At 41.5% G+C, this 18,836-nt stretch overlaps 2 protein-coding genes across 4 annotated transcripts in view; both read left to right on the top strand.

Annotated features, from left to right (window-relative positions):
• Window positions 1-2,745, top strand: part of ehbp1 (EH domain binding protein 1) — a 151,343-nt gene extending 148,598 nt beyond the window's left edge. For all 3 annotated transcript variants that reach the window (XM_073481835.1, XM_073481834.1, XM_073481833.1), the window contains 2 exons: window positions 1,101-1,215; window positions 1,585-2,745. In XM_073481835.1, coding sequence (XP_073337936.1) covers window positions 1,101-1,215; window positions 1,585-1,675 — 206 coding nt within the window. In that variant the 3' untranslated portion in view covers window positions 1,676-2,745. The remainder of the gene's footprint in view (window positions 1-1,100; window positions 1,216-1,584) is intronic.
• Window positions 2,746-6,589: 3,844 nt separating this feature from the next.
• otx1 (orthodenticle homeobox 1) lies at window positions 6,590-14,238 on the top strand. The gene is made up of 4 exons (XM_073482091.1): window positions 6,590-6,889; window positions 9,214-9,403; window positions 10,146-10,297; window positions 12,350-14,238. Exons 2-4 carry the CDS (start codon window positions 9,307-9,309, stop codon window positions 13,097-13,099), a joined length of 999 nt encoding a protein of 332 aa, XP_073338192.1. The 5' UTR covers window positions 6,590-6,889; window positions 9,214-9,306; the 3' UTR covers window positions 13,100-14,238.
• The last annotated feature ends 4,598 nt before the right edge of the window (window positions 14,239-18,836 follow it).

Raw genomic sequence — 18,836 nt, 5'->3', positions numbered from 1 at the left:
GAGCGCTGCCCCGGTGTTGGGTGAATGTGGAGCCAAGGGCGCCAGGCGGATATTTGAGCCCCAGGGGGAGTGAGTGCTCTCCTGTGGGCATCCCCCCTCCTCCCCTCCAGGGAGAGGCTGAGGGGATTTGGATCGGGGTCCCACCTGGACCCTGTGGGGCCCTGTGGGGCCCCTTCCTGCAAAGACCCTGGAGAACTGAGCGATGGAGTCAGGGGATCACCTGTTTGTTTGTTTATGCAGCTGTTTGCGTGTGAGGTGACTTTTACATGTTTACATTTATTTAGATTTTGAATAATTAGGACTGAACGAGGACGGTTTTTAATCGTTAACGAGTGGAAACAAACAGAATTTCACTCTGTCGTTATCCAGAATAATTTTACTAAACTTTAATGTCAATAATTGAACCAAAATTTGAATCATTTTTCGTCTTTTTTGGTAAAATACAAATCTTTTTTTTTAATCATATCACCCATCAAGACAAAACTTTGACTACAAACACATTCACCAATTTTTACACCATTTCCTCTTAAACTCCAGGTTTTACAGTTAAGTTCTGAGTCTTTCTTGTCATCTGTGTTTTCAAAATTATGATTGACGTCTTTAAACGAGCAGCGTGTTCCTGTGGGAATGTGTTTCCTGGCATATCTCTGTGTGCATCATGACGCTGCAGATTAACATGACAGTCTGTCAAGTGTGTTTGCTCAGGTCAACACAATTTCACTGTGCAAACACGCACACAACCTGACCTGAGTGTGTGTACACGTCATATCTACACACTCTTCAATACGTGCAACTGGTCCTGTGTCCATCTGTGCAGAGTCCAGCAGGTTAAAAGAAGATGAACCAAACTGTCATGTTGAAGCTCTGTAGTCCTTAAATCAGACTCGGGTGGAGTCCAAAAGCAGTGTCATTAGAAATGTTTCTACTCCAGGAGGATCAGACTCTTTGTAGAAATCTTCATCTGTCTCATGAAGTCACGAGTTCCAGAACAAGATAATAAAAGTTGTCCTCGTGGTACAAAGTGTCTCAAAGGTTTAGTCAGAACAGTTTGTCCTCAGCGTCTCCTGCTCTGACAGTTTGTTCCTCTGTTGTCGTTGTAGACTGGCAGAAGACGGAGGCCCAGAAGAGACGAGAGCAGCTGCTGCTGGATGAGCTGGTCATACTGGTCAACAAGCGAGACGCGCTGGTCAGGGACCTGGACGCCCAGGAGAAACAGTAAGTTCCCCTAAGAACATCTAAAAACATGGCTCAGTCTCAGTGTGTGAATATCCAGGCGTCTGTGGAGAGTCCGTAGACGTAGTGAAATAATTGCATGTTACGTTGCGTCCCAGTCGTCCTGCATGCACACCTGCATGGGCGGGATCCCATCCAGATTGGCGGCTCCGTCCGCCAACAGGGTGCCAGGCGGGTGAAAGGTCGGAGCCCAGCCCCTGGCGCTAGGCCACTCCACGGGCATCCGTCGCAGCAACTGTGTTACCTGTGTGTGTGTGTCTGTGTGTGTGTGTATATATACCTCCACCTCCACCTCCTCCCCGCCTCCACCTCCCCAGACACATCTGACCTTTTGACCTTTGCCCTCCGCAGAGCCGAGGAGGAGGACGAGCACCTGGAGAGGACGCTGGAGCAGAACAAAGGAAAGATGGCGAAGAAAGAGGAGAAGTGTGTGCTTCAATGATTGTCATTTCAGAGAAAACACAACCAACAAATGTAGCCGATAAAAGAAATGTATCATTATTATTATTGATATGATTATTATTATTATTTGATGGTGGCTTTCCTAAACGTTTCTATCATCCTGATGTGGTTGTTGTTCCGGTCAGATTACCCGCAGAGACTCGGCCCTGCGACGCCTTTGCACCAACTTTATACGGACTCAAACTGTCCCACTTATATACGATTTTTTTTATTTTAACTCTCCTTCGCTTTACCAAGAACGGTACATGTATGTAATATAAATAAAAGAGTAGAGGCTCTGTCAGACAGTGTGATACTTTGCATGTAAAGATGCAGCAGCAGCAGCACAGCCTTCTCTGAGGTTTGAGGTACAGCACAACTGGGTTTACTGGGAGGGATTTTTTTTTGTTTTTTTTCTTCATCACGCTGAGATGATGATGATGACGATGATGACGGTGGCGATGTGGACTTTTAAAAGGAAAAAAAACGAGTCGTTATAATATCAGTCTTTTCAAGCTACTTCATTACTTGACTGTGTATCTTTGAATTATTTTAAAGTTTTTACTTGTAAAATATCTTAAAGGGGGAACGCATTACTGTTCATAAATCTTAACTTTTCCTATTGCTTTTTTTTATCGTCTTGGCTTGAAAGCAGTTTACCAAAAGAAAAGATGTTTAAGGAAAAAAAAAAAAAAAAAGAAAATCTCATGTTGTATATTTTCATCACTGCTCTGACCAACAGCTTCCAAAATCCTCTTTTTGTTTTTGTTTTTTTTTGTCAGGATTCATGCAGTCAAAAACAAAAAAATATATATATTATTTATTGTCTTTTTAAGCTGCTTCTCGTAAGTGAACCTACCATCACATTTCATTTCATGTGCATTTTTTTTTTTTTTGCTCAACAAACTTTTTTGGTTTCTATTTATTGTATCTGAAGAAGAGAAATTATGCTTCCATCACTTAGAGCTCCAGATGTCCTTTTACGTGTTGAACATTTATTATCTGTTTATTTATTCCAGTGTCATAACCCAAGTCTTCAATAATAAAGTCCTTATGATTTCATACTCCACAGAAAGCAGCGTGTGGCGTGTTTTTGACCCTCTGGAAAATCTTTCAAAGGTTTTTTTTTAAATGTGTCTTTATTTTCTAAAGATGGATTTTAATTTGTATTATTGCACAAACACCTGATCCAAAACATATCTCTGATTTTTTTTCCTGTTCCTTTTCTAAAACTTATTGAAATGCATGCACGCCCTCGGCTGCAGCGCTGCACATAAGTGGCCCCTATCACTGCATTCAGCAGCGAGCGGTGCGCGTTTAGCAATGCTTATTATTCTGCGCTGTGTTCAATTCCCCTGCGACTTGTGCGTGTTTATAAATTAAAATTGGCGTTTGAGGTTTTTTTTTTTTTTTTTTTTTGGTTTTGTTTTGTTTGAGGTCGGTGCTGAGCAGGTTCCTCTGAGGAAGATTAGAGAAATCACTTTGTACCGAGCAGATGGTTTTTTGTTTTTTTTTACTCCCTCTTCCTCGCTGGGCCGCTCCTGTGCGCGCCCAGCGGAACCCCGGAACCAACGATGGAGAGAAGTCGGAAATGATCGATGTTAATTTTCAGATGTTGAAAAATTAAATTTCTGGTGGGTTTTTTTTTTAGCTTTAACTTATTCTGAATCCTCCTCGTGATATAAAGTATCTGTGGTTGAACCCTCCGCTCCATCCCTGCAGGCAGCCTCCCATCCCCGATTTAAGCAGGAAAATAGGTTGTGACAGCAGACGTCCTCCCTCGGCCTTTCTGATACTTTCAAATTAATTTGCCGATTCGTTTCTTCTCTGCTTGGGACCGACCGTACGCGCACATTACGCACTCCACGTCCCCCGAGGCGCTTTGTTTTAGTTTGTATTATAGCGCGTTTATCACGGCTCTCAGTAATCTGGAGAATAAAGCAGAAGAAGAGCCGGAGCGGTGAAGGACGTTTTTGCTCGGTGCCGGCAGAGCGCTGCATGTGGCTGTGTGTGTGTGAGTGTGTGTGTGAGAGAGAGTGAGTGAGTGTGAGTGTGTGTGCGTGTGTGTGTAACCTCAATAATTATTCACAACACCTGTCACTTCTTCATGGAGTTCAACTTTTCATATAAATGTGTTTAAATATTTTCTGTGTTTTAATGTTCGTGCGTAAAACTCAACTTTTACGCACAAATTAAACTAAAAGTTTTGGTGTTTCTTCTTCTTAATAACAGTTTAAAATTCATTTAAGTCTGAAATCAGTCCTGGTTTTGTGAAAAAAATACTCCAAGGCCCAGAGAAATAAATCGTTCCAGGTGATAAATGTATTATTTTAACATTTTTTCTGGATGTTTTGTAGATTAAAGAATTAATAAAAAGGCAGAAACAGCCTCGTCTTACCTCTGCAGCATCGCTCGGCTTTCTTTAAAGCTCCTGTTGAAGCAGAAGGAGTGAAAATCATTTGGAGTCAGTTTCCTATTTTTCAGTGAATAAGAGCGACGCGCTGCGTAAAAAGCGGCGGTGCCTCGGCGCTGCTGTGCAGCTGAGGATCCTTCAGCTGAATGGATTATCTCCTGAGCTTTGATGTCTCCTGGCCTCACCTCACAGGTGCTGAGCGCCGCTCGGCCCTCTGCATTCACTTCCTTTCCCCGCCGCCGTCCAAAAAACCCTGCACCTGAGGGAGCCCGGGTCTCTGCGTGCAGCGCCGGGGCTCCTACAAGCACTGTGTTTTATGCATCATCGTTTTAATAAGCACCGACAACATCCCCGCAGATCCCCGCTTCCAATCCTGCCGGCTGAAGGGACAAAACTTTTCCCCCTCCTCTCCTCTCCGCCTAATCCCAGGCTTTACCAGCTCAGCATTAAGAAAATTCAACTGCAATTTGGGATTAGACAAAATACTCTTATTACAAAAGGTTGGTGCAACTTGATAACTTGATACTTGTTCAGGGGTTTATCTCGGGGTCTTACTCACATCGAGAGAGGAGGGAAAAAAACAAGAAATGTCGGGGAAATGTCAGAATAACGCGAGTCTTTTGTGTTGTGAGGGCCATATTTGTTGAATGGCCTTTTTGCATAATTTAACGGGAGCCTGTGTGTGTGTGCAGAGGAGAGGAGGGGTGATGGTATTTCGGTCAGACCCTCCACGGGCCCTCTGACTGCTCGGACTTCAGATGTGGTGGAAATAAAACGGTGCGTAAAAGTGTTTGACCTCCAGGGAACACAAACCATCAGCTCACCTGAAACAAACGTCACTTCATGACGCATCCCCGCTTTTTACTTCAATCACATGTTTGACCATCAGTCTGATTTTGGCCTCTGTGCGTAAAAACCACGGATAGATTCATATTATGGTGCGTTCAGGTGCCCTTCTCCTCCCGTTTGTAATACGCAGCATCACTACAGGCCTCCACACAACCTCCAACATCACTTTGTTCCCTTTTTTTTTTTTGCTCCGCCGACTATTGATGTCTAAGTTTCTCTGTCAAAGTGCTCTCGTGGATGACTTTTAAGTCCCATCGGCCCCCACTTTGATACTCCCCCTCCTCACACACACACATAAAAAAATATAATTTCCATCCTGCAGCCTCTCTCTCTCTCTCTCTCTCTCTCTCTCTCTCTCTCTCTCTCTCTCTCTCTGAACATTAGCTCGCTTTCAGCTCAGGCCTCATTTACAGAAGTTTTTTTTTTTTTTTTTTGCACAGATCCACAAAGGATAGCCGAGCCGAGCCGAGCTGTGCTCAGCTGCATCTCCACGACCCTTTACTGACACCCGGGCCAGAAAAAAAAAAGAAAAGAGAATAGTTTGTTTTTGTGTGTGACGGGTTAAAAACACATTAAAAACATCGACACAAAGTGCAGGATTTGATTCAGTGACCGCAGATTTTTCTTCTTCTTCTCCTTCTGTGGATTCTTCTTTTTCCTCCGCAGTGAGTTTGAGGTCTATCCCTATTAAACTTTACGTCAACCATCCTCAAATGTAATTCTAAATGGGGATTAGACCTCATTAATATTCATGAGACTGGTGTGTGTGTGTGTGTGAGAGAGAGAGAGAGAGAGTGTGTGTGTGCGTGTGTGGAGAGAGAGCGAGCGAGAGAGAGAGGAGGGGGGTGTATCACAATAAAAATCAAAATGGATGAATTTAACTTCTTTCTTCCGGTTTTATTTGTCAGGCTCACTTTTTGTTAGGGGTGACAAATGTGATCAAAGACGAATTATCACCAATATTGATTGATTGATTACAAAATAAAACACTCGTGAGGCTTTCCGGCCTTTTCAGGAGACTAAAATGCAGCTTTCTGAGAAGCTAAAGACCCTTGGGAACATTTCAAAGCCTCAAAAGAAGAATTTTCTTTCTTCTGCAACATTCAGAATCATGATTTTGATTCAATTTAACAACTGGTTTGACGTTTTAGAGGAAATGAAAGGACGCTTTTACGCACAGCGCATTTCCAGGACGCACGAAAACTGTCAGATTTTAGTTAGAAGATAAGAATTGACTTCCAAAGATGATGCTTCTTTTTCTTGTGAGCTGCATGCAAATATAAAATAATATTAATAATAATAATAATAATAAACTCTTCCTGTAAAATCGTCTAAATTCTTCCTTTTACGCACAGCAGATCTGACACTTCCTCCTGCAGGCCTGTGAAACATTCCCATCTTTCTACAAAAACCTCTTTGGTTCGTCCGGTCTCGGGACCAGGACCGAGAGGGGGAGGAGGGTGAGGAGGGTGAGTGGGGGGGTAAGTAAGTGGGAGTGGGCTCTCCAGGCTGCCTCTGCGCGCCTATAGGCCGCCCTCTCCGTCCGTCAGCCCGGGGACGCGCGCCGATTGGGTGCGGGAGGCGGATCCGCAGGTGTCCTCCGCTCATAGAGGCGCAGGGCGGAGAGAAGGTGATCAATCTCCATCCGTCTCCATTAGAAATCACCTTAACACTCTGACAGACAACGACAAGCCCCCTGAAAGCAAATGAGTTTGATTTATTTGGCTGTAAAAACACCCGGAACCGCACCGAGGACGCGGTGACGCCCGTGTGCTGCTGATTACTGCGCGTTTCTCCGTGATGCCGCTCGGTTGTTTGCTTTTGAACAAGTCTGTCGCCGCCGCCGCTGTTTGAGTTTTGTGCCCTGCAGACTTCCTCCTACTGCTGGATAATTTTACTGCTGCTCGCCTCTTGTGGCCCGAGAGCTCGGGAGAAGGGAAGGAGACCAACAAGGTAACGTCTGCTCTGTTTTGCTCTCACTTATTTACTCCAGATTCTTCTAGTTTTGTGCGTAATTTTACTCCACGACAAAAAAAACCCCCCGCACCATTAACGCGAGCAGCTGAGAGTGCAGAAGCGACAGAAAACTCACTTTTTAAACTGCTCACTTTAACATTTTCACGTTAAATTGTGACATGTGGCGCTGTGCGTGATTTCAATTTGCAGAGGGAGTGTGTTTTTTTTTCTTTTTCTTTGCGGGTATATCAATTAATCCGCCCCGTGGAGGACTCGAGACTTGAACTGGATAAATTGAGTCAACTTCCTCCGGTGTAGATAATTTTCATATTTCTATTCCAGTTCACTCCTGCGAGTTTTCTTTTTGAGAGCAATTGGCCATTAAAACGTTTGAACCACTTAGTAGATAATTGGAGAGGCGTGTTTTGGTTTTTGTTAATTTATTTTGCTGATAAGAGCCCTTCTGAAACGCTCTCTCCCCGGAGGTCTAATCTAAATTCTAATTGAGTTCATTTGCACCGAAGATCTCGTCCTTTTCACTCCGGCCTGGCAGGCTGGAAATGCGGTTTTCTAACAAAAAAAAAAAGAGAAGGAGGAAAAAAAGCCGCTGGAATACACGTTTGGTTAGTCCGGGGTTGGTTTTTGGTCAGTCAGGAAGCTCATTGTTAAAATAATCTCCCCTCTTCAGAGACACTAATTTAATTCACACGCTTTAAACCTCCAGGTGTATTTTTTTTTTTTTTTAGTTTAGATATTTCTTCAGTGAGGAGCAAAATCAAACTTTAGGATCAGTTTACTAAAAAAAAAGAGAGAGATCCATCAGAATTATCTGAGTTTTCTGGATGTAAATTTAAGGTTAGTTAGTGAAATACATGAAAAGTAAAGTAGCTGTTTATTGTTGAATTCGTGGATTGAGATAAACCAAATGTTATTTCAGAGAAACAAACTAAAAGTGTGTGATGCAGCCTTTATTTTTAGAGGCTACACTGATGTAAACATCACGGAAATGCATGGAAATTATCGCTACAGATTACAGAAAATATAATTCTACAATCCGCCTTTTAATCTGCTGAAAATGAGGAAGCAAAAGTAAAATTTGACGTTTTTTAAATGAAGTTTCGTTCCCTTCTTTTAAAGCTCTGCAGTAGAGAAGAAAACAGGTGATTTCCTGAGAAATTAAAGCAAAACAAAAGTGAATTTATCTGAATTGACTCCTCAGTTGTGTCTTTTTTAAAAGTAATACTGTGGGTTTATTTAGTAGATGTTTCTTCTGCTGTGGATTCAGCTGCTTCAGAGCCGAGCTGAGGATCCACAGGAGGCTCGCTGTGGTCAAAACACACACAAAGTTTGACGACCCGAAACAAACAGAATGAAGCGAGTTACAGCTGTGATTTATCTATAAATTATCAAACCACATCCATAATCCACCTTTTACATATGTGTGTGTGAGTGTGTGTCAGTGCAGGCCTTCAAATACACACACACACACATTTTTTCTCAGGAGGCTCCGAGTTTCAACTTATTCATTTTTCTTAATAATGAAATAACAAAAAATAAAAATACTCCTGCGTTTTGTCCAATTAAATAATTATGAATCAGATTTCTTGGTCAGATCTGTAAAATGCTGCATTACATAATAGATGTCAGTACACGAGTTTGACTGAATTATTAATTGCTGTTTGAGATAAAAGTTTCTCTGATTATAAAAACAAAAAGTAAAGTTCACATTTTCACTGCAAAATGTAGATATCATTAATAAAATACTGTAAATATTCTGCAGAGGTGACGTGAGAAAATAAACAATATGAATCATTAATAGAAACAAACAAATATAATCACGTGTTCATGATTAAATAACATCAGTTTCACAGTTTCAATTAAAGTTGTGTCAACCTTTAAATTAAAAACAGTCGGTTTATTTCTCTGCTGAGGTTTCAGGAGCCGCTTGACTCAAAAAAAAAACCCCAAATCCTCCTGGAGGGATTTAATGTGCGTCTCTGCTTCTGAATCATCAGTTTCTTCTCCACTTTATTCTCATTCTTACATCCTGCTGCCTCTAAATAACCACAGCATGATCTCCTGGGAACTTATGTAACGATGCTTTAATTATTTCTTGGTGTTTTTCCTGCAGTTTGGAAAAAGTAAACCCGAGTAAATATTTCTGCTTTTGTGTCATTTTTTAAATGTCTTGACATTATTTATTAGGGAGACAATTTCTGAGAGCTTCTTTCTCCAAACTTGAATCAGAAAAGTTTCCTGTATTTCTCGGGTGAAGCCTCCCTGGTAACATGCTCACTGACACTCTTTCCTCCTCCCGTCAGTTCTTTGGATCGGTCCCCTGCTCCGTCAAGCTGCAGCATCGGGGGAAACCGAACCACTGGCCTGAGCTAGGTGGAGCAGTGACCGCCTGTAGCATGATGTCCTACCTCAAACAGCCCCCCTACGGCGTGAACGGCCTGGGGCTGAGCGGCGCTGCCATGGACCTGCTGCACCCTTCAGTGGGATACCCAGGTACAGACGCACACACACACACACACACACACACACACACACACACACACACACACACTCACACACCTTTTTAAAGATGGATGTTTGGAGGAGTAAACAGTGACGAAGGCCCCAAAAAAACTGGAGTAAACTGCTCAAAACTTCTACTCAAAATGAGTTGGAGATATTTTAGTGTTTCACTTGATTTTTTATTTAATTTTGTGAATATTTGTGGTCCCCAAAAATAATGCGACACATTTCATTCCACTTTCCACATCTGCACTCACATCCCAACATCCCTTCTTGCTTCGAGTTGTGTATTTATATATATATATATATATATTTAAAGACAATTAAGATGTTTTTTTGGGTAATAATATTATTTTTAAAAAGATAATTTGACGGATGATGTGTGCCATTAATTGGCATTTTAGGAGAAAGTAGTTTTAAACTACCTGACAGTAAGTTTTTATAATCTAAAAAGAAAATAAACGTTAAATTATATTTGTTTTAATGTAGAAGTTGTGTATTTCTCCACGTTTGTAAATGAGGCACAAGTCGGTACAAGAGTTTATGTTCATAAATAATAATGAATACTTTTTTTTTCGTTTGAATGATGGTGAAATAATTCAGAAACCGTTTTCCGTGTAAATAAATCCCCTCAAAGATTTTAATTTTTCTCACCGATGTACAATAATCATTGTATTAATGACGTAAAGACTTTTTTTTTTTATATTAACGCTGTTTTTCTTCTCCGCCGCAGCGACTCCCAGGAAGCAGCGGCGGGAGCGGACCACCTTCACCCGCTCTCAGCTCGACGTCCTGGAGTCTCTGTTCGCAAAGACCCGGTACCCGGACATCTTCATGCGGGAGGAGGTGGCGCTGAAGATCAACCTGCCGGAGTCCAGAGTCCAGGTGAGAGCCGAGGCTGCTGCTGCGTTCAAATACAACTGTGAACACGGACCTGCCTGGGCCGACGTTTAACTCGGTTTAACGAGGATAAAGGAGGCCATTAGCTAACATTAATCAGGTGATGTAGGCTTATTATAAATGCAGACATTAGATATTAATTATTAATATATTATTATGACCTAAGATGGGGCGACATGGTCCTAAAAAGGCTGTAAATGTCTTCACAAAAAAAATCAACACTGGATTTTACCCGAGATTCCTGAACTCACCGGAAGCTGACGTTTTTACGTTGAGGTTAGCTTGTTTGTTGCCAAGTGACCAAAAAAAATAAGCGTAATTAATTCTCCTACTTTTTTTTTCTTTTTTTTTAAGTGTTAGTTTAGTTATTTCTTTGCTTTATCACTCTTTTAAAAGCAGAAAATCGATTTTAAAAAAAAAACGATTAAATATTAATTTCATCGAAATTGACCGATGATGACGTCACTTATTTTTAAAACAACCGTTAATGTTAGCTAGCTAGCTAGCTGGCTGCTAATATTGTCACAAATCTGTTTATAGTTTCAGTCATTTTGTAGTATTTCATGCTAGTAAATATTATTTAAAAACTCTTTTTTTTTTGAGGATTATATAAGTAACCTGAGAGCAAAATAAAGGTGTCAAAATGAGGCTAATTTGACGCTTGCTAGCTCTATTGCTAATGATTTGACCTGTTTTAAAGAGGATAATAATGAAACATAAGAGTCGAGACGGTGAGATTACGACTGGAGGTAAAATTACACAGAATGGTAGGTTAATTTAGTTACTGGGAGAGTAACTGTAACGTGTTACTAGATTACATCACATGTGAAGGGGGGCAGCTGAATGGGGGAGGTTGCGTTCAAGTGTTGTGGTTATTTACATTAACGGGGTTGGGAGGGTAACTTTTTAAAAATGTATTCCATTACAGTTACTAATTACCTGTTTTAAAAATGTAGTCAGTAATCCAAATATCACAATATGAAAGTAATGTAACTTGATTACTTTCCTTTAGTTTTGGAGTACCTCAATACCAAACGTATGCAGATAAACACGAGAAAATAAATATAAATATGACTTTTATTTAATCTTAATAACGAGATCAGAGTGATGTTGTGTGTGCACATGATTACAGACCAGTGATTTGTTCTTTATTTTAAAATTATAATCCTGTTATTAATCCCCTTTTTTACTGAATGTAGCTGTAATCTAATTACATCTTTTTTCTCTAAGTACCAGAATAGTTTAATTTCCTAATTATGTAATCTTCTTACATGTAATAACAACAATACATTTTATTTATATAGCGAGTTTCATGATACTCAGAGACACTTTACATAATCACATTCAGAATAAATGGGAAAAGAAACATCAGTGATTTAAAAACAACGTCGTCAGAGATTGAAAGCAGATCTGTAACGATGGTTCTGATCGGTGATCTGAATGTGTTCAGGCCTGTTCGGCCTTCTTCTGGTTCACAACTTTATTTCATACAAACAAAAACAGTTTGATGTAAATAAAACAACATTTCAAAACTAAGATTTCAGCTAAATCCGTTGTGTATTATGCAATTCAACCTCAGTGGAGTCTGTAATTTGATCTGAAATATGGGATCGACAATGAAGAGCCAACAAATGCTCCACAAGCAACTACGATGTCGAACAAATACTACTCTTGAAAGGCATTAGGGGGAAAACCAAGGCAGGCCTCTCTCACACACACACTTTGAGTTATTCTCAGAATGTGTGTGTGAAACAAAATGCTCTACATGATCCTACCCTCTCGGTGCTCTAGAGTTACCCTACTGTGTGGTGAAACCCAATAGCCTGTTATCTTAGAGCCGTCTACTAGGTATGAAATTAGACCCCTGGCTGGTCCGAGCCAAGGGGCCGGGGTGGAAATGAACCTTGATAGCTAATAACCCCCAATTTTCCTCCATAATGTACTCCCGGCGTGGCCTGGGAGTATCTTTCCCCTATGAAACGCCGAGGTTGTTTGTGTGTACGGTTGCTAACTCCTGGCTGCTGTTCTCGGTTGTAGGTGTGGTTCAAGAACCGGAGGGCCAAGTGTCGCCAGCAGCAGCAGAGCGGCAGCAGTGCCAAAGCCCGGCCGCCCAAGAAGAAGTCTTCTCCTGCCCGGGAGAGCACCGGCTCCGAGAGCAGCGGCCAGTTCACGCCTCCCGCCGTCTCCAGCACGGGCTCGTCCTCGTCTTCATCCTCCTCCACCAATCACACGGGCCCGGCGGCGCTCAGCAGCACCTCTACCTCCATCAGCACCGTCTCCTCCATCTGGAGCCCGGCTATCTCCCCCGGAAATGCTCCCGCTCCAGCTGTAGCCCCTCTCCCTGAGCCCGGACCCCCTTCCAACGCCTCCTGTATGCAGCGTTCAATGTCAGGCTCCGCCGCCGCCGCCACCTCCTACCCCATGTCCTACAACCAGACGCCGGGCTACGGTCAGGGCTACCCCGCCCCGTCCAGCTCTTACTTCAGCGGCGTGGACTGCGGCTCCTACCTGGCCCCCATGCACTCCCACCACCACCCCCACCAGCTCAGCCCCATGACGGCCTCCTCCATGTCAGGCCACCCGCACCACCACATCAGCCAGTCGTCAGGCCACCACCACCATCACCACCACCACCAGGCGTACGGCGGCTCCAGCCTGGCCTTCAACTCCTCCGACTGCCTGGATTACAAAGAGCAGACTGCAGCCTCCTCGTGGAAGCTCAACTTTAACACCACAGACTGCTTGGACTACAAAGACCAGGCCTCCTGGAGGTTCCAAGTCTTGTGATCAGGCTTTCCCCCCCAGCTCCCTCTTTCCCTTCCTGCTCGTCTGCTCTTTTATTTTCCAGATTAGCATATTGCTTGTTTTTAAAGACAAAAAGAGTTTATGAACCATAAGACAACAAGATAGCAGCAGGAACGCTCAACAATCGGACTTTGTTTTTTCCTCCCTCTCTCGTTCTTTCACGTCTTTTTAAAAATCTAAAAAAAAAAAACAGAAGAGAAACAATCCCTCAGAGTCCTGTGAAGAGATCAGGACGCGTTCCTGGTGACGACGAGTGGGTTTTTAAGACGCTCCTTCTTGGATGACCTTAAAGAAAAACCAAACTGTTTTTCCAAAACTACAACAACACACAAAAAAAAAGTCATTTCAAACCAAACTCCTTTGACCACCAGCTCTCTGGCTCTCTGGATGGGAGGAATATTTTCCCCTTCTGGTGCACCGACAGGAACTCTCCTGCAAAGCGCCTCCTCTTTACCTCCAAACCCAATCAAATCCTGTATAGTTTTTATTTCTGAAAAATTTGTTATTTTAGGATGACAGAGATTTTTAGTCAGCTGCGTCGAGGAGCTGAAATATGTAAATATGTATTTGGGTCAGTTACAGTGACCATGTTTAGTTGGTGTTTTTTCCGAATTTGAAAAATTGTTTATTACCACTTTGGGAGTTAAAAAAAAAAAAAAAAAAAAAAAAGAAATAAAAAACCTGTATGTAAATCTTTCCAAATATTCCAAAGAGAACAAATTGGCCATAAAGTTCAGCTTTTATAATCATTGTTTAAGAAAAAAAAAAAAGATATGTTTTGGCAGTTTTGAAATGTCTTGGAGAACTAAATCTAAAAAGAGAAAAAAAACAACAGATGCAGGACTTCCGGACTTTCTGACTCCAGCCTCGACATTTTCAGAGCAGACCTCCTTCTCTTGGGCATTGTCGTGATTATTGGACATGTTTGAACCGCAGCACTTGGCTTGATTATTGGAGTCAGAGCATTTTTATTATTATTATTTTAATTTTTTTTTTATTTTTGGAGAGAGAGGAAAAATTGTGGATTTATAGCTCCAAAAATGACAGTGAGATGTTGAATGTATCTTTAAGGCGACCACCCTTACATACATGTTCATCCAATAAAGATCCGTTAAGTCATATTTTTACTGTCTCCACTTTGATTCCCAACAGGGAGTCAAAGTTTTCTTTTTTTAGATGCATGTTCACCAGCAAATTACAAACTCCAGATTCCTGTTTTTCTCTCATTTGCATTAGTCATACTTTTATTCAAAAGCTTGTTGATTTTGTTTTTTGCTAATTATAACGGGGTAAATGCAAATTAGTGCATAATTAATACAAGGCGTGAACGCGTGTAGGCCCCGCAATTTCCATTTTAGAGAGCAGCCGGTTTAATCCTCTCTGTCTCCCGTCTTTAAATTGAAACACTAACATCTCCCCCCTCGCTTTAGGGAGAACCGAGTGTCTTTTTTTTTTTTTTTTTTTTAAACTGCGGCGTTAAAAAGCCCTAAATATCGAGCCGGGAGACATTTGATCGAGGCGTAATTGAATGCAGCGCTGTAATGGCGTGATAATTACTCCTGCGCCCTGAGTTGGTTTCTCCAAAATAACCTGCAGGAATTTCACTGCCTCTGATGCGGTAATTACGTAGGTGGGGCCAGGTTAGGGGGTCAGATGTAAGTGTGTGTGCGTGTGGTATGCCTCAGAGCTTAAACGCATTATAAAAGAGGACAGGAGGAGGTGGGGGGGGGAGTAAAAGAAGAAGAAATATCGCGTCAGTTCTCTGGCAAGGTTGTTTTGGACGAGCATGAAGGCCGCACTGAGAGCAGAGGAGGCAATGAAAGCAAAAAAACACATCTCATGCAAATTAATTGCCCCAATAAAACAGCGTCCTTGTGCAGAGAAATCACCCCCCTGAAGAGCAGGTTGTGCGCACTTTCCTCGCCTCCTCCGCCTGTTGTTTTTAATTAAGACAAATACGAGCGGGTTTCAAATCATCTCCAGTGAGAACAGAAGCAGAAATCGGACTCTGAGAGGTTTTTTTCCCCCTGAGGCCTTTTTTTTAATGCAGCTAACGATTATTGGCATTAAAAGTTAATCTGCTGAACTAATAGATTTTTTTTTCAGTCTAAAACACTTTAAACATTCAGTGTTTTCACGTGAGATAAAAGAAAATCTCACATCTGAGAAGGAAAAAACAGAAAATATTTGGAGTTTAAGCTTGAAAAGTGACCAAAAATGTTATTTTAAAAACAGTTTCAGCTGTTTCAACATTTCTGCGTCATAAAACTGATATATTTCTACTATTTTTGTTTTTTATTTTTTAATCTCTGGCCTGCAGTTTTCCCTCTTCAGGCCCCTAAAACATTTAAATCACTTCGCTTTAAAATGCCAACAGCTCAGGATATAAACACGCAAAGTTTTGAGGTTTGATTGATTTTGTTTTAGTGCCACACGAGCCCAAATGTTCGCGCGTCACGAGTTGATCAATAAGATCTGAAAGGGAAAGAAAAACGGAGCTCTGACAATTATTTTTCTCTGATTCTTCTCCGATATTTGCTTTTTCCCACCTAGAGATACATTTTATCTCTCAAACGAAACTGTGAGAATGTAAAAATCTGATGCGTAAAATGTTGGATACCACTGTCGATAATCCCTCCCATCAACCCGATCAGATTCTCATCCTGATCGATACATATTGTGGTCTCTCCCTGCCTGTTCAGAGCGTGTTTCAGCTGCAGTCAGCCGTGTGTTGTCTCTCTTTCTCTCTCTTTATGTAAATGAAGCTCGCAGCAGCTGAATAAATATCTGCCGACCAGGACATTAAACATGTTTGCGTCAAGACGCGCAAACAGCGCAGCGAGTGTCCACGAACAGCGGCGGATTTGTTCGGATTTGCATCAAACAAACATTTGCGACCAATCTTGTGGGATTGTTTAAGGAGCCTGCGAGAGAAAGAGAAGGAGCCACAGGTCTCACATGAGACAGCTGCTCACCTTCAAACGCACGGAAAAAGAAAAGAAGCGGCGAGAGAAGAGAGAGAGATCCGTTATTTAATGTTTCCTCTGAGGACGTGGAGCTCACTGAACAGCTGCAGACAAAATATAAAAAGTAAAAAAAAAAACAGGAATACTTTTATTTTCATCCTGACTAATTTCTTGCTTCGGAAGATATTTAGAATAAAAGAAAGTGTGAGTAATAAAGAGGGAAAGTTTGGGGATATTATGGCCTCCAGTCCTGAGATACAGAGTAAAAGTGAAGATGTTTGAAAGTCAACTGTAGGAGTAGTTTGAGTAAAAGTCTTAAAGTATCTGATGTTAAATGAAATGTAGCTACTTAAGTATCAAAAGTACATTAAAAATACAAATAATATAGAAAATAAATGTATATACAGCATTCATCTGATTATCAGAATCAGTTTTTGATTGCTGATAAAATAAATAATGTAAAAATGTGCAATGTGGCTCAGCTGCAGCACGTCGAGTACAAATACCTCAACTGTACTTAGTAAATGTACTCAGTTACATTCCATCCCTGTGGATTCACATTAAATCAACGAGGCTAAAATACTAAACCATATATTTCTTCTACACACTGTGTCAGTGAGCTCTGATGGGAGAGATGTGGCTGTTTTGTTTCCCAGCATGCAGGAAGAAAACTGCAAAGACAAAATCCAACGTGACGATCTGCAGGTTGTTACATAAACTTCTGGGTTTGTTTACCAGCTGCAGCTGCAGGTAAACCTCGGTCACGTCTTGTTTGAAAAGAAGAAATTATCATGTGATGTGACCGACCGAGTTCATTCTCACGTCACTTTGGAGCGAACATCTTTTCAAGCCTGCATCAGAATATTTAACCGTTTATTTGTTCTCACTCTCATTTACTTCTGTTACCTGCTGCAGCTGCTGCTCGTTTCATTTCTGGGGTAGAATTAAGACATTAGGACACAAAACCAGCTTGAAAACAACGCCACAAAAATGCAGAAGCGTTTGTTCAACATGGAACGAGTTTGACGATGGAGATGTGGCATATATAAATATCTAAATTAAGCGAAAAAACTACCTTTGGATTCACATTGCTACGAAGAATAACATCAATGTTTAGGAAAGAAAACAACCAACTCAAATGTCGTGTTTTCTTTAATATTGACAGTGCAGTAAAACACAAAATCAAACACACACGTCAGCTTAATTTACTTTTCGGTACTTCTTTTGAGCCCTACAGACGTATTAAATGTATGAAAACACACCTTGAATCAACAGGTACCATAAAATAATCTCTGGAACAAAATCCTGACGGATAAACCATCATGAAAGAAATAATTATCAACCTTCTTTTCAGAATAACATTATAAAAACAAGAGCAACATATATTTTTTCCTCACACCCACCTTTCTGAACTTCCTTTTTAATCTATGGACTGAATATTCATCAGGAGTTTGTCGTCCAAATGTTGAGAACTAAAGTAGAAAAGTAAATATGTCGATGCCGACGTGTTTGGCCTCGTCTGAGCTGCGGTGACAAAATTCCTGGTTTTACTGAGAAATGTTTTCCGAGTGATTAAATTGATGATATAATCTCAGTTTATCTCTTTGTTTAACACACCTTGTTTTTAGGATCAAAATTCTTGGAGTGCTTGGAGAAGATTTTAGGTCGACACAGAGTTCAAGCAGCACGAGGACACGACGTTTTTAATGCGAAGTGACTCATAATCAAAAGTGAAAATCTTCTAATCTGAGCAGAAACTACATGAAATCAGCTCTTTCATCAGCCTTTTTGTTATTTCAAGGGTGGAAAAGACTTCAAAATGCTGTTAAAAAATACAAAATCTGCAAAGAAAATAAACGTGAAAGGGTTTCCCATTCAAGGAAAGTCTGTCACGACTGACTTCTTAATAAAAAAAGCACGTTATTGGACCTGCTCATCACTTCAGCTCCTGTGTGTGTGTGATGAGTGTTGTTTTAACCCGAGCTGAGGGGTCTGACGCCTTCATACTCTGTTCAATAGGACGATCGATTGCACCACGTCGCCTGTTGTCAACTGTTGACCTTCTGGCCTCTCGCCTGAATGTGGGTGGACTGGAAACTGTTGACATTTTGTTCACACTTGTCCAGGAAGTGAACTGGAACCGAGCTGGACCGTTTTTGCATGAGTGGCTGCGATTCGTATCTAGGAAAGAGAGAGACAGAGACAGACAGAGAGATAAAGACGAGACAGAAACCGGACTGATCCTCCTTTATTATTTAAGTTTGTGAGGCCTCGATATGTCAAAGTGTGAGAAAGAGAGAGAGATGCGGAGGACCAGGAGATGCACTGATAGCCGCCTGCATGCTGGGACTGTTTTCTTGTCTTATATTTCTATGCAGGACTGGAAAAAAAAAAAAGCAAACACTTGTCTTTCATTGGCTGTTGACTGTCGCCAGACGTTGGCATCCTGGTGCGTTCATAGGCCGGTATGAGGAGTGAGAGGTGATACAGAGGAGGATTATATTTACCTGAGAGGTTAATCTGGGGTCAACTGTACACCAACATGGATGGAGTCCAGGCGAACGTCTCCGGTTTCTCTGCTTTGTCAGAAAAGGCGTTGATTTCTTTTCCCTTTAACACATGCAATCGGTTTTAATGTCCCCGTTTCCTGGTCTGCCACGTACAGATTCTTCCTAAAATGTCCCCAGTAAAAGCACCAACGACCTCTTGAGTCCAACTCAAAGAAGGTGAGAGTACTGTTGGTTCCTCTGAGG

This window comes from Pagrus major, chromosome 15 (assembly GCF_040436345.1).
Source record: "Pagrus major chromosome 15, Pma_NU_1.0".
Taxonomy (NCBI): domain Eukaryota; kingdom Metazoa; phylum Chordata; class Actinopteri; order Spariformes; family Sparidae; genus Pagrus; species Pagrus major.
This window is presented reverse-complemented; position numbering and strand designations above follow the sequence as displayed.